Source organism: Pan paniscus, chromosome 15, assembly GCF_029289425.2.
Source record: "Pan paniscus chromosome 15, NHGRI_mPanPan1-v2.0_pri, whole genome shotgun sequence".
Classification (NCBI taxonomy): Eukaryota; Metazoa; Chordata; class Mammalia; order Primates; family Hominidae; genus Pan; species Pan paniscus.
This window is the reverse complement of record NC_073264.2, coordinates 23868104-23887169: the sequence shown is the minus strand read 5'-3', so window position 1 is coordinate 23887169 and position 19066 is coordinate 23868104. Positions and strand designations below refer to the sequence as shown.

Sequence of the window (19066 nt, the reverse complement as noted above, 5' to 3'; positions counted from 1 at the left end):
GGACATTAAGTTCTTTAAAGGAAGGGATTATGTAAGTTAGTTAGATTTGGGTTCAACTTCTTGGTTCATCATATAGCTAGTGTGTAGCCTACTATACAGGTACTCAGTCACAATTAGTCCCAATTCCTTTACTCTTCCATTATATTCTTTTTTACAGTGCCATGGGTATATTTAGTAAACATTGAAATGTGTGGTTGGAATTGTTCATCACTGACGTTTTTGGTGATATTTGTTTATGTTCTGAAGCTATTGCAGTAGACCAACATGGAGTAAACAGAAAATAATTGGGACACAGGGGCAATAAAACTCATATATTATTTTCCCATGACACTCAGAGGACTCTTCCCAATGCCGAGACATACATAGCGGGTCACAGCCGGGTGTTTTTGGACAAAGGCTTAATGCACTCCAACCTGTGTGGTAGGAAGGCACAATGAAACACATCAGTATAAAAACCCTCTTCTTCCTTTTTCCCTTTCCTTGGCACTTTGCCATCACCACCCGCTGCCATCCACAATACCCCTGAAACTCCTTTCACCAATGCTGTTTTTGTGGTTAAATGCTGTAAAACTCAGGCACAAAATTATTATAATCACACAAGTCAATAAGTAAAACACCATCAACCTAAAAAACAGATGGGTGAAGGACAAATGAAGAAAGTTAATCATTGATTATCAGACTTGAAAGAGGGTTTTAACCCTCTAGTAATAAAACCGGAAAGTATTAACAAACCATTTTTTGGATGGATATTTAATTAAAGCTTTTGCTTAAAACGGTGACATTCCCAATGTGGGCAAGATGTTGGTAAAAATATAGATTGTTTGATTTTTATTGGAAGCCATTTGGTTAATGTCAAAAGAGTAAAAATATTCGTTTGAGTGACTATTTCCACTTTGGGGAATTTACTGTGAAAAAATACTATATCTATTTGAACATGGAGTAAGGTTCATGATCCTCAGAGAAGAAGAAATCCCTTATATTTGATTCCTTACAATAATTATGAAAAACAATATTACCATACTTTCACTTAATTATTTGGCTTTGAACAGTTAAGTACAGTTTAGTGAGGACACATTGGAATGATCTCAATCAATGCTAGCTCATGGATGCTTATGGCAGTCAGCTGATAGAATTAGTTAAAAAGATGACTAAGTAGTTTAACAGAAACATAGTAACTATTTTTTGGGTCTTCCAGTGCCTTCAAGACTGCAAGTGTTTGATATTGTTTAAACAAATCTATCAAAGTAAATGTTTTGTTGTGGAGATCATGAATATTCACTTACAGGATAAATGGCAAAACAATGATTCTAATATTATGTGAGTATGTATTGTGTCTCAAAGTAGGTATTAATAATGTGCTATCATTGAAAAATTTAAAATTATGTTTCTAAATCTAATGTGCTTCTAAATTTTCAATTTAGCAAAGTGAGTTTCATATACTCTGGAAAAATATTTGAGGATAAAAAAGTGGCTCTAGTGGTGACAAATACATTGATTTGAAATGCCTATGAAGAATTTAAAGTTATTTTATGAATTATTAAAAGGAAATAGCAGTATTCAAAATTGATATATTATTTTATATAATATGTAATTTTAAAATATGTATGTTTAACTGTATTAATACATTAAAACATCTAAAGTAGAATTGGCTAATTTCTCTATAGCCCTAAAGTTTTATATATTCAAGTTGGACAAAATTCTTAATTTTGAATCTTCTAATTAAGAAAATAGGAGCTTACTTTATTATATGTTTATATATATTTATACAAGTATAATTGTATATTTGTATATATACCATTTGTATATCTGCTGTGGTTGCTGCAGTGTTTAGCTTATGGCTATTATTGCTATTAAAATACAATGCTCACCTGTGACCCTCCCTGCCAACCTCAGAAAAGCTAAAGCCTTCCTCCGTTTTCATTACTTAAACTTTAGAATGCATTGATTTCAGGTCATATACTGAAATATTCTTGAGATTGAGTTTTGATGGAAATAGAATGAGGGCATATAAGGAATGGGACGTGGAAGAGGGTCCAAATCATCATATACATATATGATGACTTTAAATAATGAAAAAGTTGTAAGTACAGGTGTGTTCATCATAATAATTTTCATAGTAGGAAAAATTTAGAAGTTGCCTAAATGCTCAACCATGAAGAGGACTGATTGAGTAAACTATAATGTAGCTCTAGATACAATATTAACATAGCTTATTAAAATTATTGATTAGGAAAAATATCCAATAGCATGGAAAATTGAATATGTAATGATACAAATGTGTATATGGAGTATGATTACATATACAGAGTATATGTAATATATGTATATGTAATATACATATATGGAGTATATGTAATACACGATTACATACACAGAGTATATATAATCATATACATACAGTATATAATGAATTCTAGGAGGGAAAGAGCTCACTGAGTTTAGCTCCCAACCAATGTAGACAACCTTCCCAGTGTAGTCATCCACCGAACTCATCCACTGACAAGGATGCTTGTTTCACTGTTGAATGGCTATCAGCTCTTACAAAGCTATTCCTGCTATTGAAATGAAATTTCTTTCCAGGCATCTTTTTTCCTTTATTGGGCCTAATTCTGCCGCAATGCCTTTCCCCATGGTCAGGCTAATGTTCTCTCTGGTTGTCTGCTCCAGCTAGACTTCTCCCTGGACAGGGGAAAAGAAGTGCCCACTGTGGGAGGCTCCAGACTCTCTGTGTATGATCCACACTGAACCTCCAAACAAAGAGAGAACAAACCTCTGTCTTTCATTTTGGGCAGTGTTCCTCAGGCTTGGAAAATTCTGCTGTGGTTGCTGCAGTGTTTAGCTTATGGCTATTATCTTTATGAAAATACAATGCTCACTAGCGACCCTCCCTGCCAATCTCAGAGAAGCTAAAGCCTTTCTCTGTTTTCATGACTCAAACATTAGTACGAATTGATTTCAGGTCATTTCTTGAGATTGAGGTTTGATGGAAATAGAATGAGAACATATGAGGAATGGGATGTGGAGGAGGGCCCAAGAAAATGGCCCAGACAGATGAGGATGGGGAGCCACAGATGACCTACTTCACTGTTTACAATGGGCGGACAGCTGGCAGCTTCCCGAACTATTGCCAAGACTCTGCATCATTCCAGCCACAGCGAAGCACAGTGTGTGTGTGTGTGTGTGTGTGTGTGTGTGTGTGTATTCTGCACTAGCACCCCTTGAATTCTCATATTTTCTTTCAGAGCTCCGAAGCAAATACACATTCTAATACTAACGCTGACATTTTCTGAGGAAGTCAGGTTAATATGAATTCACATGATAAATATTCTGCATCCACATCATTATTTTTCTCCTTGCAAAAATGTTTCTCTCCTTGCACTTTGTCCTCTTCCTTCCTATCTTTCTTAGCCTTACTCAGTAGGCAGTGCACATCAGGGACCATTTTCTTGGGGGAAAAAAGTTAAAAAGTCTGCACACTTAGGGGTGGCCAGGGTACCATCTGGTACAAATAGTTGCAGTACAAGGACATTCTTGCAAGGCCTGGCACAGACTAGTGATGATATCCTGATAAGCAGAATCCCCATTCACATTGCTCTACATGCAGAGAGGGGCCTATCCAGGGTATGACCATGATATGGGAGTCACAGTTGGGCAAGGACAGGGTATAGGAAGGTATTATGTCAAAGCTACAGGTAGAGCTGCAGATTTTCCTAGTGTACACGTAAAGTTGTAATGCCAACCTTCCAATAATTCCTTTAACTCTGTCTTAGCCTTCTTATGGCTTAGTAGTAATCTCTTAATTTCCAACATAGTGAATTAAATCCCTGGAGATGCTCTGGAGAAAGTCTCCTAGTCTTTCTCTTTGACAGTTGTTAAATGATTGATGGGATCACATGTATGGGAATATCTAAGAAGCTGATTCTCACGCTGTGTTCTGGTGGAGGCTTCCTGGGTAGTTGGTTGTTGTGACCCACATCTGTTGTAAATTGGCTCAAAGCCTGCAGGTTTTGTTTTCTGAATTGGAAAGGAACTCAAATGTGGGGTGTTAAGGGTACAGGGGACCACAGGATGTGGACATTCTGGTTCTCTGGTGCCTCATAAGGAAGATGCATCTGTTAGATCAAGCAGCTGGTGAGAAGACCAAGTCAGCAGTGGGCACGGGCAGTTTCCCAGCACTCAGGCCCCATCTGTCCCACCACTCTCCACTTTTTTCTTAGAATATGAGCTTCTCCAGGTTTATTAGCCAAGCCGTATAGTTAGATCTGACTGCGGGTGTCAGGGTGATGGTGTAACTACTGCTGAACAAGGAGATCCTTCCTCCATATGTGATGGAGACCAAATGTCTTTGGGTGTGGAAGACAAAGAGTCATGGCAGAATTATCCTAACGCTTCCTGGCAAGCAATTTATCCAGAGAGAGTCATAGTAGGAAGAAAGCTTTTCCATTGTTTTTCCATTAAAATAGAGGTTAGTAAATCTTGGTACAAAATTGTCTCCCCTCTACACAGTCAATTGGCATTGATAGCTGAGTTAATTACTGTATCTAGGAGACAGTCTCAATTTTTATCATTGAATTCTGTGTATGCAGAAGCAATGCATAGGAACTGGGGAAATATATTCAAATGGAAATATAGAGTGATTTAAGACTTGCTTTATACATAGTCTTTGGCATCTTTGTGTTGGAGAGGGGAAGGTTTTCATCTGGAGTCACATTCACTTATGCCATTTTGGGCCTCCACACTAACACAAGAGTGTGTTGGCTTGTACTTGGTTACTTCTGAGTAGATGAGGCTTGCCATAAACCCACTGGAGAATGAGGTATGATATTAGGAAGACAAAAGTAGACTACAGAGTTGGAGTCATCTAAGGTGACAGTGCTTTTTCTTCCATTGAAGGTGTATGATCTGGATATCTCCCATTTATAGCTCACAGAACTGCTACATTGGAGTCTTTGCCCAGGAGCCTCAGAGGACTCAAATATCCTGAAGAATCTAAGATTCAGTTCTGAGCCTTTACAGGAGCAATATGTTGATAGCTCAACCTTTTCCAATAACAAGTCACAGTGATGAAGTAGCTGGACCTGGATTTATGCAGGAACTCCTGAGTCTTTTGGAGCCAGACACTTTTAAGGGTCATAACATCAGTGGAGTTCAGGCTCAGTCTCAAAATGCTGCTCTGAGAAAAATGCTCACAAACGTCGCAAGGTGGTGCTAAATTTCAGACACACATGAGTTTGGGGTGGGACAGAGAAGCAAGCAACAGCAACAACAAAAAAACCCTCCAAAACAGAGTAAGGAGACCCGTTTTACATCACTTTCCTGTTGAGATATAAATGGTCTTAGAATCATCATTGTTGGAGGTGTAAGGCTCAGGGTGGGAGAGAGTGGGAGGAGAACTAAGAGGTGGGAAATTTGAAGAGAATCAATACTCTGAGTAGATATCAAAGTATGATTTTAAAAAATATAGGCTCAAGGATTAAGAACAGACTGAGATATTTATAAATAAATGCTGCAGAAAACACCAAGTGAATGACTGGGTATGGAACAATAATATTGAGATCTTTTTTTTTTTTTTGAGACTGAGCCTCACTTAGTTGTCCAGGCTGGTCTTGAACCCCTGGCTCAAGCAATCCTCCCACCTCAGCCTTCTGAGTAGATTGAGAGTGTCTTTTACTGATGTCCTGTTCCAAGGCAGTGCAGGCTTGAGCTCTTTGCTCCTGACAGCTGCCTGGGATAACAGAGAAATGAAGGAGGAAATCTCTTTATAAAGGTTTCTAAAGAAATTTAAAAAATTAACTTGTACATTGACTTTGTAATGGAAGTGAGAACATACAGGAAAGCCCTTTGGGGAGTTAGCTTTAGAAGGGAAATACCGGGAAATACAAGTAAGACAAGGCACTTACAGAAAAAGTAGAAATTCCATGTTCAATAAATGGTCAAATTTAACATAGCTCTGAATATAAAATTTTCCATTAGAATATTGGTAACAACATTGCAGTAAACTTGAGTCTGGGTACCCCGCACTGAGTAAAAATGGTAGATTCTATTTTGTGTGAGTTCAGTCAAAGAGACATGGGGGACAATTAGTCCGGTCTCTGCTTCTGTTGTTTAGCAGAGCCTCCAGCCCGGAAGCACACTGAGATGTCTTGTGTTTTTCAGATCTTTAATTTTTGAATGCTGTACTGTACCCAAGGACCTCACTTTTTTTCACTGTGCATATGCATGATGTGGGACATCCCATATTGGAGACACAGATGACTTATTGAAAGCCCTGCCTAAGACTTAATTAATATCAGCATTTCAAGTAGCTTGCAAGATTGGATTCTGTGGCTATATACTATAGGAATATAGACTTCCTGGTCTTTTTCTTACTGCCTCCAAATATAACCAGATAATCCTCTGTCTGGTTTCTTGGGAGCCACTTCTATCTTACTTTCTTGCAGGAACATTCTAAAGGGTTCCTTCAGAAAACTTGGGAAAGTGTAAGACTAAAGACAAACCACAGCCTGAAGCCTAGGCTGCTGACTTGAGCACAGATGGGAGAATGTTAACAGCCAAGAAATATGAGGTCTTTGGCTCTTTTCCCAGAACTGCCAGGCTAAGACCTTGGCAGAGACTCAACAGGAAACTGAACTCTATTTGCATATCCTTTTATACATGGGAGATTAAAAGCTTCAACCTTGAGTGATCACAGTTTTTGAGAATCATGATGAGGCATTAAAGAAGAGGAGGAGTGTCTCAAGGGAGGTGAGCTGGAGGTGATGCAAGGTAGGTGTGAGGTTAGCCACGACTTTCAATCCCCTTTGATTAATCAGGAGTGTATTTCGTTTAGTTCCTTTTTTCGATTTTATCCTTACTGGGTCACATAAAGGAATCAGCTGCAGGAATCCATACTCCTGTATCTCAGGAATCTTTCAAATTTGATCTCCTATGTCCCACAGCTTGTTAGTGCTGAAGGAAACTTAGAGACAATCTAATGTGAACTCTTTACTGTACAGATGAGAATCTGAGGTGCAAAGAGGTTAACTGACTTGTCTACAGTCACACACAAAGTGAAGAGTAAGAGTTCTGACACCTGAATGAATTTTTTTCTTTCCAGCAGACTGCTAGCTCTTTTTAGCAGGTGGAAGTTTCCTCAGATCTCAGAAAGCTTCTTTCCAATGTGTGATTTGGCGCAGATATCCTGAACTATCTTTCCCCATCAGAACATGCATTTCTGGCAAGACAGTGGCTCTCATTCCCTGGCTTTTCCCCCCAGTTTCCCTAGATCAGGTCCCTATAATTCTTTAGTGGAAGAAGCCAAAGAACAGGAATTAGGCTATTTATCCTTGGAATTCATTTAGAAAAACTTGGTTTTTCTTGGCCAAGCACTACAGTGAAAACTAACTTCATGTAGACAGCATGGGCCAAATGAGGATGGACAGCTGACTCATCACAGGTCAGTAATTAATATTATAGGTTCCCTTTTAAGGATGGGAGAAGATCTCTATTCCTAAATGGATGCATGAATTAAATGTGTCCTAGAGCATCCATAAAGCTGGGTAAGGCTGCACTTTCTGAAGACTGAGACTCCTTTGTGCAACTCTTGTCTCAGACATCTGAACCAAGTTTGTTGGAGAAGGTTTGATGTAAAAAATTCATTCATGCAGGGCGTGAGGTCTCATGCCTGTAATCCTGGCACTCTGGGGGGCTGAGGCAGGGGCATCACTTGAGCTCAAGAATTTAAGACCAGCCTGAGTAATATAGGAAGACCTTGTCTCTACAAAAAATTAAAAAATGACCCAGGCATGGTGCTGCACACCTGTAGTCCCAGCTACTTAGGAGGCTGAGGCGAGAGGATCACTTCAGCCCGGGAGGTTGAGGCTGCAATGAGCCATGGTCATGCCTCTGCACTCCGACCTGGGCAATAGAGCGAGACCCGGTCTCAAAAAAAAAAATTACTCTCCCTGTTACTATTGGTAAAGCTGACATTGACCTGTGTCACCTTCATCTCTGCAAATGAAGGGCAATGAGGGCATCATCTCTTGTTGGGGAGCTAGAACCTCCCAGTGATGGTCTTGCCTTTGGGACCTTCACTATCATTAGCGCAGGGAAAGGATTTAGAGAGGTTGTGTGGGAAGAACATTCCTGAGGAGGTATTTTTATAAAAAATGTGCTGATAGGCACTTTAGATTTCTTGGTTTGGAAAAATGCTAGTGGTCATTGGCCATGTTCTCTCCCATTCTAGCTTTTCTGTCTTTTCTGTCTCCTTCTGTCTGGAGTAGAGGGTGAAACCACTCTACTGCAGACCATCGGGTGCTGAAAGGAATGGAGTTAGTATTATTGAGCACCTCTGCTTTGTAGTCACTCAGGTACTTACTAGCAATTATTTAATTTGATCATTATAATAACTCTATGCAATTATTATCCTTATTTTATGGATGAGGGAATAGAGGGTTAGAAAAGTTAAAGTAACATTTTTCAAGGTCACAGAACTATGAAGTGAGGGGTTGTGATTCTATTTTTCTCTGATTCCAGAGCCTATGCTTTTTTGACTACTAAAAGAACTTACTTATAAAAACTCATATGTGTCCGGGCACGGTGGCTCACATCTGTAATCGTAGCACTTTGGAAGGCCAAGGCAGGTGGATCACCTGAGGTCAGGAGTTCGAGACCAGCCTGGCCAATGTGGTGAAACCTCGTCTCTACTAAAAATACAAAAAATAGCTGAGCGTGGTCGTGCATGCCTGTAATCCCAGCTACTCGGGAGGCTGAGGCAGGAGAATCACTTGAACCTGGGAGGCGGAGGTTGCAGTGAGCTGAGATTGCGCCATTGCACTCCAGCCTGGGCAACAAGAGTGATACTCCGTCTCAAGGAAGAAAAAAAACCAACAAAAACTTATATGCAGTTTATAGCCCAAATTTGTAAACTTGTCCATTTTAAGGTAGGTGAAAGGATCTTGCCAAAGTTAGGGGCAATTTGCAATTCATTGTTTTTAAATTTGACACACATTAATATTTTTGTGAATGATTAAGGCTATTTATTTTTGTATATCGCTTTACCTACCTGGACTGCACTGCCACCTAGAAGGTGGCAGAAGGTAGTTGTCTGGAATGTGGAGAACACTCCACTGCCATTTTTCTTTCACTTTGGCATGATCACATGGTTTACCCTTTCTGTCTTTTCTTAGCCCTTGACTTCTAGGATATTGGAGGAAAGAGACAGAAGTACAGTATATCACTTTACCTGTCTGCACTATATGTGTGATGTTGGAAAAGTCACTTAATTTCTTCATTCATCAGTTTCTACGTCTTCAACCAAAGAGGTGGAGCCTGATGGTAATTGGTTTCTCATTGCTCTGACACTCTGAGTGTGCATATGTGGGGGTGGACATCCTCCATACAGAAAGCAAAATGATGGTTTTGATGCTGAGAAATGGACTAGCTATGAACTCAAAGATTTTACATTGATTCTTACTACAGAGGTGGGTTATTGTTATTGTACCAGTTCTCTAATTTCAACGTACAGAGACAGCTACACTGGCCTTCGTGGTTTTTTTCTGTGTCCTTATTTATGAACTTGGTGCATAAAACCCTTCTTCATTTCCTTAGACGACTGAGGCAGTTAATCCTTTATTGATCACTCACGATTATAACACAGGTGTTATGCAAACACAGTGAGGTCTTTATGCCCGAGGAGGCCTTCGCTGTGACAGAGCTTCTGACAACACACGCTCAGGCTGTGTCTCCTTCGTACTGTCCCTGGGGCTGCTGACTTCCCTTCTCACTGCCTCTAAGTAAAACTTCTCACTCCTGTCAGGTGGCAGGTAAAGACAGAAACTGACTCTAGGGCCTACCTTAGGCCGTGTGATCCCAGCACACTCAGAGGTCCTGGAGGGTGAATCCCTAAAGCTGAGCTAGGGATGGTAAAGGCACTCCAGCCTTCTCCATAGTGGCTCCACAGTCCTCAGGTTTCTCTATGATTGGCTTTTTGGAGAAGCCAGAAAAGAAAAACCAAGAACCCCACTGAGGTGAACACATGATTGATTTCAGCTTCACAACTGAGTGAGACAGTTTTTGGGAGGCACATCAACCTGCAGGTATAGATGAGGCTGCAGGTTCTTTTCCGGGGCTGCTAGAGTGGAGTCATCTGGGGACCAGTGAGAGAAATGCATCACTCACTTTGTATTCTTATCCCTGTGGTTGGGGAAGAAACACTCACCAGTCCACAGAATGTGGTCATGTGACTAGGGAGAGAATCAAGGCAAAGGGCTCAAAATGCCATGCCCCATTTTCCGTTTGTCAATAATCAGTGCTGTCATCTTCCTGTTCATGTTGTAAGTTTTGATCTTTTCAGGACTGCTTCCTTGCCAAACCCTCGCGTCCACTCCCCAACACACTTTGTGCTAATTAATGGCATTTCATCGCTTGATTTTGAAAAATGAAAGTGTGAACTACTTGTGAAAGAGCTCTTAGCAAGATAAGAAAGAAAAAATGACTCCTTATCTCCCTAACCTACAGAAAAGCTGGTATGATTATGTCTTAAGAATGTGCATGAAAATGTTATTTCTAACAGAGGGAGTCCAGCAAACATCCACACTCCAAATATTGGGCTCCCTGCCTACACGCAGGCCTTTGCTGAAATGTCACCTTCTCATTGTATCCCTTCTTGACAACCTGATTTAAAATTGTAATTTCTGCAAGCCTGCTGACAACACTCTCTCTCTCCCCGCCTGTTTTACTCCTCTCCATGGCAATTATCTCCATCTGACATATATTTTACTTATTTTATTTTGTGTTTATTTCCACTGAAATATAAGCTCCTGAGATTCTGAGAGCTGTGCTTCCATTGTGTCTAGAAAAGCGTCTGGCACATACGAGGTACTTAATGAATTGTTACTGAGCGAATGCTGCTATATTCTATGAAAGCAACTTTAATTTCCAAAAGACTGTACTTTGGGTTTTTTTTTCTTAATAATTTGTTGCCCTAGTAATATATTTAGACTGACATTTCTTTTTCTGAAAGTTATAAATACTCATGCAATTTTGTCCTTAAGCCAGAAAGATAATTTAAACTTTCCCTATTCTCCCATATGCATGCAGGTAAAAAGAAAACTTATGACTGTTAGATTTCTTATTTAAACATGGAGTTTGAGAACCTGGCTTTATTTAAATTAATACAAGCAATTGCATGTTGGCTTGACTTCCTTTGCCCTGTCACTGGGTCTTTTTTCTATCAAGTCGAGCATGCTGGGTGGCACACTGTTCCACTGGCTGACTGTTGCCTTGGAGCCTTGTAGCATCCAGGGCACGCCTTCAGAGAATCCCTGCAGTGTTTCATGCACTGGAATGTACGCTGTTACCACTCATAAACCTATGTGTTTGTGGATGTGTAAATTGCTAAAAAGCCCAAAAAGACCCAGTGGATTCTGTATTCTTGAAGAATACCAAAATCATTTGGTGGCAGTGGTGATAAAGTGAGAGGGAGTTAGGAATCGCTCCTTTGTTTAGGAAACTGTGTTATCGTGGCTTTTCATTGTGAAATAGCATGCCCCAGCCAGTCTGTTTGGAGAGAAGAGTTGCGAAATTCCTTTGTGAAATAAAACAGAAGTGTTTCGCTTTTTCTTTGACAGCCTCAGACTCAGGGCTGGGGCCCTTGGGACTCAAAAGAGAAAAGGTGGAGAAAAGAGAAAGCCTACTATTTTCTTCATTTTGCCCCTGCTAACATCCAATGCACTTAGGAGCCTCGATGTCTGCTCTCCAAGAGTAAGTTATTTGGTGTTCCAGAGTACTCTATAATCAACTCTTGTTACAGTCAGTAGCATTTTTTTAGTGGGTAGATGAGGCTTGGAGAGAACATCTCAGAGGGCAGAGTCCGCACCAGCCTTGTGCACCACTGTGTCCCTGGCATCCAGCTCAGTGCAGGGTACGTAGCACTCACTCATATGTATTTCATTCCCTCATTCATTTAATACATTTATTGAGTGTCTGTTATGGGCCAAAGTTATTCTAAGTGCTGGAGTTAAAGCAGTGAACAAAACAGACAAAAACTCATCTCTGCCATCAAGGACCTTGTATTCCAGTGGAGAGCCAGACAACAAAATATAAACAAGTAAAATATGTGGCATGCCAAATAGTGATAAATGCTGTGGAGAAAAATTAAGCAGATATGAGAGATGGTATTTACTGAAAGAATGAATAAAGTGCTCTGACAAAAAAAAAGCTGTATAATCCTATCATTTCAATTAATATTTTAGGGTAATGTGTTGAATTGAAGAGTAGGAAAGGAGCTTTGATTCTGAGTTTGTTCACCTTGTCATTATGGAAAATTTATCATTGAATACGTATTGTTTAAGATACTGCAGTGGACTAAGACCCTAACTAAAGCAGAGACATTTAGTTAGAAATTAATTTCTATTCTTTACACGGTGGCTCCTGCACCTTAATCCACTGCAGTGTTTTCTGGTACCCGTGTGCTCACTTTTGAATGCAGAGAATTGTGGTTGTCAGATCTCAAGCCCCATTGCTGCCTCTGTATAAGTGATAAGTCGATGACAATGGAAGAGACAAACTTGCACACTTTGCTTGACAGCAAAGATATATGTGGGTGGTAAAGTCACCAACTCTATGGACCTGACAGAAACCCAGGGAATTTTTCTAGCTCTCATTATGCCGGCCTTGGACCCCTATGGTTTCCACTCCAGGCAAGCCCCTGAAAAGGAGAGGAAAAGGCAGTGAATCCATGAGCACTCCGAGGATCTAAGGGAGTCCAACAAGAGACTACCTTTGACAAGCATCAGAAGGAGGGAATATGTGGGCCAGTCTCTCATGTTTCTCATGGTGTACCCTGGGAGAAAAGCTGCTGACCTAGGGGTGGTGCTCAGGAGTGTGAGTGGCAATGGGCTGGGGAGTAGCTGTCTTCCTTCAGTCAGGGGAGTGAGCCATCTCGGGAGAACAGCCTGGAAGCCGAAATTACAATTGGTGTTTTAAAGCAGGGGAGAGGAGGCAGGGGGAAGGAGTTGAAGACCTCACTTACTATCCCTTCTTCTGGAAACTGGCCAAGGAGTCAAGAGCAATGTTTGCATGAGCAAAGATGACCAGACTTCACATACCTGTTCCCAGCCATCCTTTACTTGAGATGTTCTATAGGTAAGGTATTTCTTTAGGAAATTCCGCATCTCCCGGCCCAGGATCCCAGCCAGGACAATCAGGCTTCAAGTCAGATCCGGACCCTGGCTCTGCTTCTGTAAGCAAGCTGTCCAGCCTCTCTGAGGCTCAGTATCCTCACTTGCAAAACAGAAAGGATGATAATGACCTCACTGAGTTGTCATAGGATAAGTGAGTCCGTACCTGTAAAGTGGCTGCATTTTGTTGGTGCTCAGTAATTTAGTTCACATTCTTCTTAATTATTCTTCCTTGCAGTTTGCTTTTTCTTATAATAAGTAACATTTATTAAATAGCTACTATATGCTATGCAATTTATTTACTTTCTATAATTATATATTTTATAACACAGTGAAGGTAGAACTCTTATTATCCCCATTTCACAGATGAAGAGATGCAGATGATTTTAGAAGACAGTGTGAAGCTTGTGTCAGGATCACAAAATCTCAGAATTAGAAAACACTTGAGAGGTCATTTGGGACCATTGTTCTGTTGTCCCGGTTTTTTGACAGATGGTTGGAACAGGTTTGGTGGTGAGGGCACAGCCCCTGTTGTCCCTTGGTTCTGACACATCCTGAAGGTGGCTTTCTCTATGGGTCCCCCATCTCCCCAAATTACATGCTGTGTCCTCTGGTGCAGCATCAAGAGTCTGAAATCTGTCACCCTCCCTTACTAGCTATGCTACTTTGGGCAAGTATTTTACGTTTTCTGTGCCTTGGGGTTCTCATTTGTAAAATGAGGACAAGAATAGAAAGTAAATACTAAGGTTGTTGTGAAGATTAATCATATAACACATGTTAAGTGCTTAGAATGCTGCCTGGCACACAGTAAGCACTCAACAGATATTAGTTACTAATACGGAAGACATACAGTCTTATGGATTTGTCCAGATATTTTTTCCCCTCCTTCTCCTTAGAGACACTCTTCCCAGTCTCTGTTAGAGGGAGTCACTGGGGGTCTTACTAGGAATCCATCTTGCAGGCATTATAAAACCATGGCTCCACAACTTTGACATCTGCATAACCAGTTTTCCAGATGTCATTCTTTTTCCAAATCATGATTTCAAACTGGGAGAATAATTGTGTCCTCTCCATGTTGGAGATGCACTCCACCTTCTTGCCTATCGTTTGTTCAAAGAAGGAGAATTAGATCTGAGTGGCTGGCAGTGGGCTTGATGAATCATGACAGGCCCTCTGTTTAAATACATCTGGGGAAGACTGGGTCCAAGCCCCTTCCAAGATCATGGAGCTCAGAGTGCTGTATCTGGATGGGGATTTGGGAACCCGATTTTGTCCAAGGGCAGAGCCAATATCCAGGGCCTTGCAGACCATTCAACCAAAGAAGCTGCCCAATGGGGTGGGGCAGAAAAGTAGAAGGCAGGTTCCAGGCCTATGTTGGGATCATGCATCAGGTCAGAGTGAGTGAGTTTGGGATGAAGAGTAGAGAAGAGAGATTTTCTGAAGGTTTAGAATATAGCTGTTTGGGGAGATAAATGATAAGAGCTCATGGGGGCAGTCATGACTAAAATGCATGGAACAACGACACATTATAACATATATATATATAACATGTATTATATATATGAAAGGTCAGGCAGAATCATGAGAGGAGAGAGGATTGGGAAGACACTTGGCAAAACAGTGAAAAGCCCTGACTGAAACCAAATAAGGTGTGGCAAGCCCTGTCAGCCTCTTTGTACTTCTGTGGAAGATATTTGACTAGAGGGTATTTGACTAGAGGGGTTTGTTGAAGAACATTTTGTGTAGACGTTGCCTGAAGTAGTCCAAAGAAGCCTAAAAAACCCATTTTGGGTTTAAACAAATATTTTTACAAGTGTATTGAGGTATACTTGATGTGAAATAAACTGTACACATTTAGAGTGCCTAATCTGATGAATTTGATATGCCTGTACATCTGTGAAACTATCACCGCAATCAAGTCACTGACCATGTCTATCACCACAAGTTCTTATGAGGTTATTTAACAAGGTAAGTGGTAGATTTTCTAGATGAGGACAGAAGGAAGGCTGATTTCTGCCACAGGTTCAGCCTTGGAGTAGAGAGCCCCGTCAATCATCTAAATCTGGAAAAACACATTGTTCAAGATAAAAGAGCAGTGTTAAATTGAGCTGTCCAAAGAAGGATAAGGAAGTGCCAGTGGAAGCAATTTTTCAACGTTTTGTTTCTAGCACATGTGGAAGTAAAGAGATAGAGAAGAAAGGGAGAGCAAAACACCATATCCAGCTTGGGCCCAGGAGTGCGAGGCTGCAGTGAGCTATGATCACGCCACTGCACTCTAGCCTGGGGGACACAGCAAGACCCCGTCTCATGAAGAAAACAAAACAAAGCAAAACAAAATATCCAGTCAGTAATCATCAAAACAATAGAGCATGCTAGAGATGCAGCCTTTCCTTCCATGTTGGGCAAAATGACAGGTAGTGTACATATTTGATCTGAAGGAGGGAGAGGAGCCTCCCCCCATTGCCAGTCCTTTTCCTCTAGAACATGTAAATTCAGAGGCATGTGGCTGGGGAAAAACTGGATGTCACCCATAGTTGTAAATTGTAAGGTGCCTCCTTAATCTATGCTATACTCTAAGCACTGTGGCTCTGTGGTCATACCTTTTATGAGCCTCCAAGAAAACTGTCACAGTAGATGCTACAGTTCATTCCTTTGGCTCCATCTCTCCTCTCTTCTGTCCCACTGGGGGCTGCCTATCTGAGCACCATGGGAGGGCACGAGCAAGCTGAGTGGCTGAGCCTGAAAGAAAGGTAGGAACACTAGCTTTCTCTGGTTCCTATTTCCTAAATTATTTATTCAAGAGAAAATCATGATCTTGTTGGAACTGCTGCTCTACATGGATGGCAATTTTTTTTTTTTTTTTGAGATGGACTCTTGCTCTGTCTCCCAGGCTGGAGTGCAGTGGCACGACCTCGGCTCACTGCAAGCTCCGCCTCCCATGTTCACGCCATTCTCCTGCCTCAGCCTCCTGAGTAGCTCGGGCTACAGGTGCCCACCACCACGCCCAGCTAATTTTTTTTTTTATATATTTTTAGTAGAGACGGGGTTTCACCGTGTTAGCCAGGATGGTCTCGATCTCCTGACCTCGTGATCCACCTACCTCGGCCTCCCAAAGTGCTGGGATTACAGGTGTGAGCCACTGCGCCTGGTCAGTGGTTTTTGAGCTGCTCAGAAGTAGAGCTGCAGCAGGGTGGGTGTCACAGGCACAGTAGTAAGACCCTTCATCTCTCTCTGATGGTGCAAGGATCTTAAGTACAGCCAGGTTCTTTGCAATATCAATGTCACCTTGGAAATTGTCCTTGAAACCAGGGCCATAGATGTCCCTTTCTCGGTATATGAAAGTCATTGTGTTACCTTGGGTCTTCCTGTACCAGTTGATATAGTAGTTACTGATCGCTTCTCCTTTCATGGAGCAACTGAGGGTGGCAGGGACCCCCATTGACACAGTCACTGTTTGGTGTTCAGGCACCAACTCAATGGCTGACATGACTCCTGAGAGAAAAGACACAAGAGAGGGGCTCAGTGAGGGCTAGGGGCTGAGGTCATTGAGTAAGGAGCACAGTCCATGAGTACAAGGTCCTGGGAGACTTGATGTTTCTTTGCTGCTGAGTCTTGCTTGGCCCAAGTTCTGGGGTCTGCCTTACCTGCCCAGAAGAGGGAGAGATGGATGAGGGAGGAGATCCTCTGCATGGCTCACTCAGGGGCAGCTCTGCCTCTCAACCACCTTCTGCCTGGTCCCTCCTCTGAACCAACACACTTGTGAAACACTTGTGACTGAGGAAGTCAGTCCCTATCAGCAGCTGTTTCATTCCCCAGAGAAATCTAGCTGATCACAGGAAGCTCGCAGGGCCTGCTGCCTGCTAATGGGATGACAGTGCCACCTTCAAGACCAATAGTACGGTTTAGGTAAGTTAGGCCAACTGAGAGGAGATTAAGGCAGCTTATTTAATTGGTGATAGGGTTTCTGCTTCCTGCCCTAGACGTTAAATTTGATATTGTTGTTCCAGTTTCAGGTTAGATGTACATGTTAGACACTATGTGGTGATGTTCATAGTTCATACCAAGAAGAATTATTGGCATTTACAGCTGTAATCAAAAGAACCACCAAATGAGGAGATCAATAGTATGTGCACAAAGACTGAAGATGTTGTAATGATTGTTGTGTTCACTGCAAACTCCCTCTAGGCAAAGTTGGATAAGGGTGATTCACCCATGTGTTAAAGAGCAATCCAATGAAACATCGTCTTCCAAATGTGAGCCAGAGTTTCCTGATCTTTATTGAGCTCATCTAGCTTCTTTTCTGAAGGGTTCTTAGGTTACCTGTGTTAAATTACACAAAGCCAAACATTGTAAAAAACTTAGAAACCACCACTACATCCCAACTTATGATGGGCTAGATTTACATGGACTTCAAAAGAGGGGAGGTTAGGATTTTTGGGACCTCCACTTTTGAGTTTAAAGGTCAATCTTTGAAATTTTGAAATCAAACAGGTAAATTAATAATGGGAACTAGAGAGTGCAGCAGAAGCTGGGAAGAGAGTCACTTGGTAAGCAAAAAGGCAAGCGCAAAGGTGGCTTCCATATTGGAGGGTGGATGCAGGACTTACATTCCCAGGTTAGTGGAGGAAAGACTCATCTAAGCTTTCTTAAGTTCCCCAGTGTGACTGGGAACAGACTGCCCCGAAAAAAATTCAGATAGGAGCAGATGAAGTTTCTTGACCCCATAGTAGTTGCTCTCCCCACCCACCTCTGCCTCGCCTCACTTTGCACAACTGTCCATCCTGCCTACTGCTCTTAGAGGACTATTAGCAAGTACTCAAGGTGGTCACATTCTTTGATGTTATACATTATATCATCAGCAACCCTGTCCCCCAGCAGAACATAATGCTGTCTGCTGTCTATAGCTCTTTGAAAGTTGCCAAGGTCAATCTGTTTGGACTTAAATACTTGACCTTTTTCTATCAGGCTGCTTAGTTCTTGGCACATCCTATAAAACCTAGTCATTCTTACTATATGCCAGGCCCTGAGGATTCAGGGTCTGCCGTTGATGAATGGCAGACACAGTATTTTCTTTCATGGAGCTTATGTTCTAGCATGAGAGCCAGTCATCACTTAATAATTTGCATAATTTATCTCTCCATTGCAGCTATAAGTATTCTGCAGAAGCAGAAGGACTATGGGAGCATGTTACAGAGGCCAGGTTTGGTCAGGAGGTCAGGGAAGGCTTCCCTGAAGAGGAAGTGGCATTGCAGTTGAGACTGAGTCTGTTTGCCTCTGCACATCCACTCTACTTCTTACTCTAAGAGCCTGACCTTAATTGGCAGCATCCACCGGCTCTCCATCCCATTTGGTTTGGCCAATGGAGACACCTTCAGGAGACTGGAGGGAAGGAGGAGAGTGCCTTCCTTCACTGGAAGCTATAGCTCCTCTTCCACAGCTGCAGGTTTCAGTAAAGGCTCCTCCCCTACATGCTTCAGGCCTGGCATGGCAGCGGTTCTTTGTTGCCAGCCCTGGGTGTTTCACCACCTTCTTTTTGGTTTCCCATAACCCTTCTGTATTAATTTCCTGTAGCTGCCTTAACAAAGTACCACAAACTGGGTAGTTAAAACAATATAAACGTATTGTTTCATAGTTCTGGAAGCTGAAAGTTTGAAATCAAGGTGTCAGCAGGGCCATGCACCCTCTGAAACCTGTAGGGGAATCCTTCCTCACCTCTTCCTAGATTTTGGTGTTTTGCTGGAAACTCTGATGGTCTTTGGCTTGGCTCGCACCTGCATCACTCCAGTCTCCGCCTGCACTGTCTCATGGTTTTCTCTCCCTGCGTGTCTTTGTCTTCACTTGGCTGTCGTATAGAATGCCAGTCATATTGCATTAGGGGCCCACCATACTCCAGTATGAACTCATTT

The 19066-nt window shown here is 41.8% G+C and overlaps 1 long non-coding RNA gene and 2 gene segments (V, D, J or C); 1 reads left to right on the top strand and 2 right to left on the bottom strand.

Annotated features, from left to right (window-relative positions):
• LOC100995219 (T cell receptor delta constant-like) overlaps positions 1-16994 on the bottom strand; it is a 44079-nt gene extending 27085 nt beyond the window's left edge. The window contains 1 exon segment of the C gene segment in view: positions 16342-16994. Within this exon segment, the coding sequence occupies positions 16342-16647 (306 nt within the window).
• The window catches only part of LOC100994878 (T cell receptor alpha chain constant-like), a 349562-nt gene that overhangs the window by 111488 nt on the left and 219008 nt on the right, over positions 1-19066 (bottom strand).
• LOC130540797 (uncharacterized) overlaps positions 1-19066 on the top strand; it is a 105449-nt gene that overhangs the window by 43623 nt on the left and 42760 nt on the right. The window lies entirely within an intron of this gene.